Source organism: Pistacia vera, unplaced genomic scaffold (assembly GCF_008641045.1).
Source record: "Pistacia vera cultivar Batoury unplaced genomic scaffold, PisVer_v2 Contig212, whole genome shotgun sequence".
Lineage (NCBI taxonomy): Eukaryota > Viridiplantae > Streptophyta > Magnoliopsida > Sapindales > Anacardiaceae > Pistacia > Pistacia vera.
The window spans coordinates 1,136,994-1,146,658 of NW_022196016.1; the positions used below are offsets into that span (position 1 = coordinate 1,136,994).

The following is a 9,665-nucleotide window of genomic DNA, read 5'->3' on the forward strand; positions in this document are numbered from 1 at the left end:
TTGTATGTGGTGGTTCTGGTGGCGGATTTGGAAATGGTGTGTACTTGTCGTTTTCAAACTTTTTGTGTAGTACATTGTCATTATGGCAAACTTCAATTGTGAAGATGTCGTTCGACCCCCTCCGTTAATGACTTTTGGCATTTGACGCAGTTACAGAGACTTTGCAATGACAATAATACCCCTTAACCATGGTTCTCAATTTTTTAATATAAATATATGAAATTGAGCATCAATTTGAATTAAAATCTGAAATAATAACAATACTCTTTATATTAATAAAAAAATATATTCAAATATTTAGAACACGTTAAGTCATTAACAAACCCAGAAAAATAATGAAGAAAACCCACCAACACCTCATCCACAGATCCACTTTACCACCGTTACTCCATCACCTCACCTACTTTGCCACCGTCACTCCACACCTCACCGACTTCACTTCTCACCTCAGGCCACAGCCTTCACAACACTGCTACAATCCGAAATCAACACAAATTACCGCCACACCAACACAAATCAACATCATTCTCTTCTCTAAACCCCTCTTTTTATATCACCCCCAAATAATTTCTCAAAACTTCCATTTCATAATCGAAAGACATTGTCTACGTTTTGTGGATTTGTGTTTGTATTTATTTTCTATTGTTATTTATATTATGATGACTATGGAGTTAGGGATACAGGATAAAGTTGTATGAATAAATGGGGGAGATGATAATTTTATTGGCTTATGGAGGAGAAACCAAATCAATCCCGAATCTGAGTGGTGGAAGTGGGAGTGGGTTTGATTGAGGTGGGAGTGAGTTTGATTGTGGTTGTGATGGAAGTGGAGTTTGAGGGGTGGTTATGGAGGATGGAGAGAGGGGTTGGTATGGTTGTAAAGGTGGAGATGGTTTGTTGCGGTGCCAGATTGCAGACAACCGGTTAGGCAAAACGCCGCCGGCATAAGCTGCAAACCGGACTGGTCAAACGCCAGCAGGCTACGGCCCAGACAATCTAGGTGGTGTTTGGCTGTGGCGATGAGAGCTTAGGTTAAATTAATCAAAGATTTATTTATATATATGAGATGTAAGAGGACAAATTTACCCTTTGAACGTTTTAACCTTAACATTAGAAATTAAAAAATGAGTGGAACGTTTATAGTTTTCCAAACCAGGGGTACTAACTTGTCGATTCGTCATACTTAGGGGGGAACATCGGCCCTCCTACATAATCATTGTATAAGCTCTGGAATCATTCTGGATAAAACATGAGGGCTGAATGGTACATCTAATATATCTTAAGGACCGAACTGTTATTCTTAATTAGGGTTAATAAAAAAGAAGGAAAAGGTTCCAAATATCATGCGAATGTTGTATTTTCTGTTTTCCATCTTTCAAGCCGTCTCTTGACAAACCCTATCGAAATTCTATCGAAAATGTTTCTTAGAACTTCACTTGTTTCTTCAAACACAGCCTTGAAACCTAGATTCTCATCTTCATTCACTCCTTTACGAAATCCCACATCTTCAGTCTCCAAAAATCAATTCCCAAAACAAACCAAACACACACCCACTGTCAAACACCGCTGGAAACACAAGCTCAACTTGATGAATTTCTCCGTGTGAACTGCAGATCCGGTAACTTCTCTCTCAATGAATATTTGGATTAATTGCTTATGCAGATGTCGCGACTTTTAGTTATCTGATTCAAGGTCTTTCAATGAAGAGTAAGATTAAAAAGGTGACAGAATTGTTAAGGAAAATGATTGCTCTTGGTTGTAGGCCTAATGTAGGACTTTGGTTAGCAATATCGCTGTCGCCGTTCGGAATGGTGAATTTGGTGTCGTTTGTAAGCCTAATATTGTTATTTACAGTAGTATTATCGATGGTCTTTGCAAATATGGTTAGTAGGCTAGTCAAAACAAGTGTTTTCTGAAATGAAGACCAAGGGCATTAAACCAGATATGGTTACTTATAGCTCTGTAATTCATGGTTTGCGTTGTAGATGTAATTTGGAGGAGGCTAAAACTTTGTTTATGGAGATGTTGGATGAAGGTGTACAGCCTGATGTGGTGACATTTAGAGTTGTAATGGATGAACTTTGTAAGATTGGAAAGATGAACGAAGCCAATGGGTTGCTCCAACTGATGATTTATAGAGGTGTTCATCCAGACATATGTACTTATAACACAATTTTGAGTGGCTATTGCTTGGCAGGTAGAACTGACGATGCAAGGGAGCTATTTGTCTCTGTGGTGAGTAAGGGGTGTAAGCCTAATGCTGTTAGCTACAATATGTTGATGGATGGTTTATGCGTGGCAAATAAAATTGATGATGCTAAGCAGTTGTTTGAATCAATGACGAGTAAGGGATCAGGCCTAATGTAGTTAGCTACAATACTGTGATCGTTTGGTATTACAAGAACCAAAAAAATTGATGAAGCTATGATTGACTTTAAAGGGAGTTAAGCCCCGAGTTGTTACGTATAGCACTTTGCTAACTGGTTTTTTTCTTACTGATGAAGTTGGACATGCACGGAAACTATTTGGTGAGATGCAACTCAATAATGTTACACTCAATTTCATTACTTACAATATTCTTATTGATGGCCTCTGCAAAAATGGTTGTATGTTGGAGGCTGTTGAACTATTTCATACTTTAGGAAATGGAAACTTTCAACTTGACATCCAATCATCAATTGTCTCATTGATGGATTGCACAAAGCAGGGAGACTCGAGATTGCAAAATCAAGACTTGGTTCCAAGTGTTGTGACGTATAACATTATGTTGGATGAGCTTTGTAAAGAAGGGCGCTTAGAAAAGGTTTGTGATTTGTTATCAGATACGGAAGCAAAAAGGTGTTGCTCCAAATGTAGTCTCATTTAATACGCCTATGTATAACTTCTTAAGGCATAATGAGACCTCAAAAGTGGTTGAATTTCTTTTCAAAATGAGAAAGAGAAATGTGATGCAAGATGCATCCACAAATTCAATAGTTCAAAACTTAGTGGTGAAGGATGAAAACTAGCGTGAATGGCTAAACTTGCTTCCATCATTTTCTGTAGGAGAGCGGACTGGAAGTTGATTGTTGATTAACTGTATTCTCAATGTAGTAAGGCTTCATAAACCTTATTAGATGCCAAAGTACATGTCTTCTATGACAAGTAAAGCTTCTTCTCGCTCAACAACAAAGCAAAGCAGTAAAGTTGCTACATCTATAGAGGGGAATGCAACTTGATACCACAAATTCTGATAGATTCTTGTAGTAAGTAAGTTTTAGGCATTTCTTCTCAGATGTGTTTTTAATAGGATCAAATAGTTGACTTAATTTTATTGCTCAGGAATAGATATAATAGTTATCTCATCTGCCCATATTGCTCATTATTTGTATTTGCTATGAGAAAGAAAGACCTTTATGAGTGGATTTAGGTGCATTACAATGGTTTTGTTCTTCAACTGACAGATTCCATAAGCCCCAGTGATCTGTTAAAGCATGGATTTAATTGTGTAAATGAGTGATCATTATGTAACTATTATCAGTTTTTTAGGATTTTGGTGTTCTTTGGTTGAGTTGTCATGTTGAAAAGCTAATCATCCTTTCCTTGCTGTTGATGTCTTGATAAACTTGAAAAGGATTATCCCGGGTCTCGCAGTTTAAAATATTGATATTACCCCCCTGGAATATTATGATTTGAATTTGGCTCTTCTGACAGTCCTACTTTTACAGCAGATTCTTTTTCTCTTTTTATTTGAATGGTGAAACATCATCCTGAAGTTCGACAACTCTGTGAAGCTTTTAAAGAATGGCAGCTCCTTGTTATGATGATTTGCTCTAAAGTACCATGTTAGTGAAACAATAATACTGCAAATTCCTGCACTGCTCTTCCTGAAAAGTGAAAACAAAGGTCGGAATTTTTTATTTTTTTTGAAAAATTAATTAAAGCTGTGTAAATAAAAACCAAAACTGTAAGCATCCAACATTTCGTGGTTCCCATACTGCAGTTGAAAATGTTTTTAAAATATTTCTAAATATTTTTTTATTTATCATATCATATAACATATGATTATAATAGAAAATGCCATTTTTAAACTGATTTTATACATATTTAAAAGAAGGTTATGTTTATTCTGTTATTTAATTTAATTTACAAGCGGGATTCAAAACAAAAACTAACTAAAAGAAAAAAAAAATTATAATGAAAAAGAAATATGACCTACTTTTAAACCCCAGGTGCAGTGCAATGTGGACAGTTAGATTTCCATAGATGCAAACAGTAGCAAAATCTTGAACCGCAATCTGAACCGCATCATGACTCGTTTGGGCCCACTATGATAAAATCAACACACCAGGCGCTCCCTAACTTTTAATGCGGATGTAGATAAACTTTTTCTCCGCAATTTTTAATTACCTCCTAATTTTAAACCGCCGCATCTCCAAAATTCAAAAATTTCACTTCGTCCAATACAAACCAATCAAGGCTAGAGTGTTGGCTGAGTGTAACTCGGTGACTCAGTCCCATTCTCAAACGATCTCGAGACTTTTTCGATCCATTAGTGTCTAACTTTAGTTCAATATTGATTTTGATCTTTTACTGATCTCTGCAATGGATGAGTCCGAGAAACAGAGCGATCTTGAAATTCAAGAGCTCAGTCTCATCGACGTGTCGTTTGAAGACGATTGCCTCATCAATTCGGCTTTCACTAGCCCTCTACACCATCCATTTTCAGGTTCTCTTCTTAATTGATTATGGTTCGGTCTTGCTTTTTATAAAATCGGATAAATTCTTTGTTTCTTTTAGTCTTTGACTGGTATATGAGGTATGATATACGAGAATCTTGAAGGACGTCTCTTCATTTTGAAAGTGTTTATTGAGTTTCTTGCTTTTGGTACTTCAGATGAAACTACGAATAGTGTAAAGATTGAGGCGTTGGTACTGAGTATGCTCTAGGTTTGAAGTTATGCGATGACTATCCTTTCAATATTCCCAATATTACGTTGTTAATTGAGTATTTAATTCACTTGATATATCAATTTGTTGATCCTCTGGTTAGCTGCTGAGATTAACCAATTTTTGGATGTTTGTAGTGAAGATCTTTCAATTATTTCCTTTTCTTTCTTTCTTTCTTTCTTTTTTTCTGTTTGGTTTTGGTTTTAATTAATGCATGATATATGCTTGCACACTTACATTTGAGGTTTTATATTACAGCGAAGTAAGTATCTTTGTGTTGTCAGTGATGCGTAGAAAGGAAATTTTATTACCTTTGAAATTGTTTCTTGTATGATTTTAGATGCGGCATGAAGTGTTGGGCTAGCCTCAGTTTGAAATAAAGATTCTTTAATGAATGTTCAAGTTTCTGGATTTACAGTTTTTATGGTCTCATGTCAACATTCTTATAGTGGATATTGTGCTTTTCTACTGATGTGAATTTACTTGATGTTCAGAGAATCAGGAGCAAAAAAGTGTGAAGTTCTTGGAACCTTTTGAAGCTGTGGAAACCTCATTTAACTCCCCTGAAGTGAGGAAAGAAGAGTCTCAGCCAGTTGAATCATTGGAACCAGGAAAGACAAGAAGTGGACAATATAACTTGCGCAAAAGTTTGGCCTGGGACAATGCTTTCTTCACTAGTGAAGGCATGTTTCTTATTTAAATTTATTTGCTGTGTTTTTTTCCTCGCATTTTTAGCCAAAGTTTGGGACTTATGGTTAGAGTATATCTTCTATGCTATCAGGATTTCTGGATTCTGAGGAGCTTTCCAGTATGATTGGAGGCACCGAGAAAAGAGAGAAGCATGTATTATTGCCTGGAATTCAAGAAGACATCCACAGATCTACAGATTCACTATCTACATTAGACAGTGATACTTTGACATTAAAAAGTCTTGAGGTTGATTTGTTTAAAGATATAAGAGCTTCAATCCAGAAATCTAGCCGAGTGTCCAATGTGGCAAATTCAAATAATAAGAAGAAATTAGGGGTGACAGAGTCCCAAACTATGCAGTGTGAGAATCTTTTTTTGTTTTGTGCCTTTTCTTTTTCCTCAATTCGAGAAAATTCTTTGCTTTGTTTTTTCTGCATGCTAGTACACCATTTGATTTTTGATACCGCTTTTGAGATCCTCATTCTGGTCTGACACTTCAATATTACCTCCAGTAAATCATCATCTAACAACTTCTTCTTTTAGTGAATTCAAACAGTTATCTTCAATTTCAATGTAATTAAATAACCAAACTAAATTTCATAGGTCTGTAGTATGAGATGACATAAGAGATGCTAACACATTACCTAGATTACTTCTCATGTTAAACCACTTTTCTGGTGACATTAATGGATCAATCCAGCTATTTGATGTGAAGAATTATTTAAAGTAGGTTAATCTCACTGTAGAATTTGGTGTATGCTATTCAGATTCCTTTTGGTTCTCCTTGTATATTTCCATATGCTTGAAGCTTGCATGATGGATTTGTTTGTTCATTTTCTTGACCCCTTATTTTGGTTTTTTGCTTCCCACTTTTCTTTTACCTGCCAAGATCATATTAATGGAGCTACTCTGTTAATTAGTTAATTTCTAGATATTGGCTGGAGTCATTAAATTAGTCTTCTGTGTGCAAGTATTACTTAAAACTAATCGGAAACTATGCTTTATCTTTCAGCTTCAAAGAATGAGAATCTAGCATCTCGAGATAAGGTAAGGTCAACTCGCAAAATGTACCTTTAATCAGTAATTATTTTGTGGATGTCTTGTATGTACTAGTTAATCTCGTTGCAATTTCAGATGAAGCCAAAAATTGCTTCCAGAAAGCTTAGTGCTGGCACTCTAGGACCAGGGAAAACAACAAAGCAGACCTCTGTTCGTCTACAAGCCTCACAGGCATGCATTTTCTTAGTGCTCAACAAATTTCACTTGCATATGTGCATCTAATTCTTGGGAATTATGTGGGATTTTCTAACTAGAGCAAAGAGTATGGCCATTTAATATGGCACATGCTGTACTGCTTAATTTCTCAGTCTATAAAAACCATTGGGCTGTTCAAGCAGCTATGTTTTGCCATTCTTTGAAATATGAAAATTAAGAAATTTTTTGCTCTCAATGTACTACCTAGTTGGTTTAAACGTTACAAAATCATGAAGAGATCTTGGATAGGGTTTAACCGAAACAATTTTTGTGCAGTCTGTTGTTACAAATGGAGAGTTGACTTCATCTCCTTGTAAACCACCCAAGGCACGTGGTAGAATTAATCCTATCCCAACGCCAACGATATCGACCAAGAGGGCTTCCATGGGTGCTAACCGTGCCAAACTGGAAAAAGATAATCACAAAAATGCATCTGGTAATTTTAGCCCCAGCTTATATGTCTAACTTCATTTGACGTTGGCTGTATTAGTTTTATGGATTAACTTCTACACAGGCTGAACTGTTTGTTCTTTTACTGAATATATTTGCTTTTGACCTGAATTAATGAGCAGGTAAAGGAGCTCCAACATCAAAAATACCTTCTTCAGGTTCACGGAATATAGTTCCCAGGCCTACACTACCTTCTAGATCTTCTTTGCGTTCTTCAACTGCAACTAAAGCGGAGCTAACAACTTCTTGTTCCTCATTTGGTAGTTCTTGCAGTGTTTCATCTGACAACATTGGTAAAATTTCCTTAAATTCCATGAAAAGAAAAAATAATTCTGGTATTAGTAATGCTTCTTCTGCTGGTTCAACTGTCAAATCCATGTCAAGAACTGCACCAAAGGTTAAAAGTCAGTCAGGAAGTTCACATATTACGGCTTATTTGAGGTCTGTCGCCAAGCACTCTTCTAGCATATCACCAGCTAGCTCTATAAGTGAATGGTCCTCAGAGTCAACAGCATCAACTTCTACTGCTAATCAAAGGCGTAATAGTACAAGAGCTAGTGTAGACTCTAATTCTTCAAAATCAGTCTCTGTAGACAATGATGCCTTACAACGTTTGAATTTTCACGATTCCAATGATCAAAGCTCGGCTGGAAATGATGCCAAGTTCCCTGGTTTGCAAGGTGAATCTGTGAAGGGAGCTTCGATGAAAACTGGTCCAATTCTTTGTCCATCTTCAAAACCCTCTGGCCTTCGATTGCCGTCGCCTAAAATTGGCTTCTTTGATGGGGTCAGTTCTGGTTTTCCTATTATAATTACTGCATACTAGATGGGGAACCGGTTTTGCAAAATTAACTTATATATGTTTTTTGGCAAAATCAGCTTGCTCAATTTTATTTTGCAAATTTTGCTTTGTTAGGCAGGTATTAAACCATCATGAAATTTTATGTTTCCAGGTCAGATCAGCAGGGCGGACTCCCAATGGAAGTATGCAATCTCATCCCGGTGTACCCAGTGCCTTGCCTAAAATTGGAGCTGGAATTACTAGCCCAAGTGGAGGCTCAAACAAGTCAAAACTTGGAAAGATTCAACCGGCTAGAACTGCATTTCCGGTTCGGAATGTCAAACCTGATGCTCAGCAAAGTGCCATGACTGTGAAACCTAGATCTCCTTTACCTCCTCAAGAATCCTTAATTGCTGCAACAAAGGTCTCTAGTGCTTCAAAAAATGTGAAAAGCCCACTTGTATCTCCAAGAGTTCAGAGTAGATTGTCTTCTAAAACTGGTCGAGAAAGTGTTTCGAAGGCTGAGGAAGTTGATTCTAAAGGACATCATATAAGCGCTCAAAACTCTGGTTTGGCAGAAAAGAAAGGCATCTCAAGTGTCTTGAAACAAAGAGTAAGCCCCAAAAGCAATGGTAGAGCCAATGAACCAGGTTCCAAGTTCACTACTATGAATGAAGAACTCAACGCTTCTCATAATTTAATTCCCACTTTTGATGCTGAAAATATCAATCCGTCTCAACAAGTGGTTGAAGATGCAACATCTGGTCAGCAATTTCTCAAGAATGATTTAAGTTCTGTTCATAAGTCAAATGAAAAGGAGACGGTTCCTCGTGAAGATGAAGTCGCTGTTCTGACCAGACAAGTTGGAGCTATGGATATAAATGTGGAGTTAGAGAAGAAAGTCGTCTCACCTTCCCCAGAGAGCATTCTGGCAGAGAACAACTAAGCTGGTGTAATAATTTAGCAGCAGCAGCAGTATTTTTTTCTTGAAGGTATAGTTGATATAATTACTTAAAATTGTAAAGGGATCCTAGATGTCTATTTTTATTGTAAGTTAACCGGTCTTGTATTTTGATGTTATGCAGGTATCTTGTAAAATCTGATGTCTGTACGTGGAGTTTTTCTTTATTGGATTTAGCACCATTTGATACAAGGGTATGCATGAAATCAAGAGTGGAAATAATTTTAGTGGTTTTCATGTATATCTTAGTCTTATACGTAACATCCATGTTAAGTAATTTATTTTACTTTTCTTTTTTTTAATGGAAGTCCACTGAAGTCTGAAGTACAGTACTATTAAAAATTTTGTCTGTAATGTGTTTCCTGTACCCACTAGCTCTTTTGTTTCAAGTTTTTCAAGCAAACAATTTACGAAAACTTGTTTGAGAGGATAATTTTATAACATTGGACGGTGATCAAATTTAAAAATCTCTTGCCAAAAGGTAATAATAATTATCTTATGAGTAATGCAATTCCAATTTCGTATTTTGGTATCTCTTCTTTTGTGGTTGGATGGCAAGTCTTTTAATTATTAGGGTTATTTATATCCCCAAGTCTAGAG

General features: G+C 36.5%; 2 protein-coding genes across 2 annotated transcripts; both read left to right on the forward strand.

Annotated features, from left to right (window-relative positions):
- The first annotated feature begins 1,917 nt into the window (after positions 1-1,917).
- LOC116129519 (pentatricopeptide repeat-containing protein At1g63400-like) lies at positions 1,918-3,218 on the forward strand. Its single transcript, XM_031415254.1, has 3 exons — positions 1,918-2,344; positions 2,505-2,803; positions 3,117-3,218. Exons 1-3 carry the CDS (start codon positions 1,918-1,920, stop codon positions 3,216-3,218), a joined length of 828 nt encoding a protein of 275 aa, XP_031271114.1.
- Positions 3,219-4,439: 1,221 nt separating this feature from the next.
- LOC116129592 lies at positions 4,440-9,542 on the forward strand. Its single transcript, XM_031415312.1, has 9 exons — positions 4,440-4,708; positions 5,424-5,612; positions 5,711-5,980; positions 6,632-6,666; positions 6,754-6,849; positions 7,150-7,309; positions 7,446-8,110; positions 8,277-9,096; positions 9,190-9,542. Exons 1-8 carry the CDS (start codon positions 4,585-4,587, stop codon positions 9,048-9,050), a joined length of 2,313 nt encoding a protein of 770 aa, XP_031271172.1. The 5' UTR covers positions 4,440-4,584; the 3' UTR covers positions 9,051-9,096; positions 9,190-9,542.
- The last annotated feature ends 123 nt before the right edge of the window (positions 9,543-9,665 follow it).

Coding starts and splice junctions, on each gene's coding strand:
- LOC116129592 (XM_031415312.1), top strand. CDS start 4,585: ATGGATGAGTCCGAGAAACAGAGCGATCTTGAAATTCAAGAGCTCAGT. Junction 6,850..7,149: donor TTCGTCTACAAGCCTCACAG/GCATGCATTTTC, acceptor ATTTTTGTGCAG/TCTGTTGTTACAAATGGAGA. Junction 7,310..7,445: donor TAATCACAAAAATGCATCTG/GTAATTTTAGCC, acceptor ATTAATGAGCAG/GTAAAGGAGCTCCAACATCA.
- LOC116129519 (XM_031415254.1), top strand. CDS start 1,918: ATGAAGACCAAGGGCATTAAACCAGATATGGTTACTTATAGCTCTGTA. Junction 2,345..2,504: donor GTTGTTTGAATCAATGACGA/GTAAGGGATCAG, acceptor TTACTGATGAAG/TTGGACATGCACGGAAACTA. Junction 2,804..3,116: donor AAGAAGGGCGCTTAGAAAAG/GTTTGTGATTTG, acceptor AAACCTTATTAG/ATGCCAAAGTACATGTCTTC.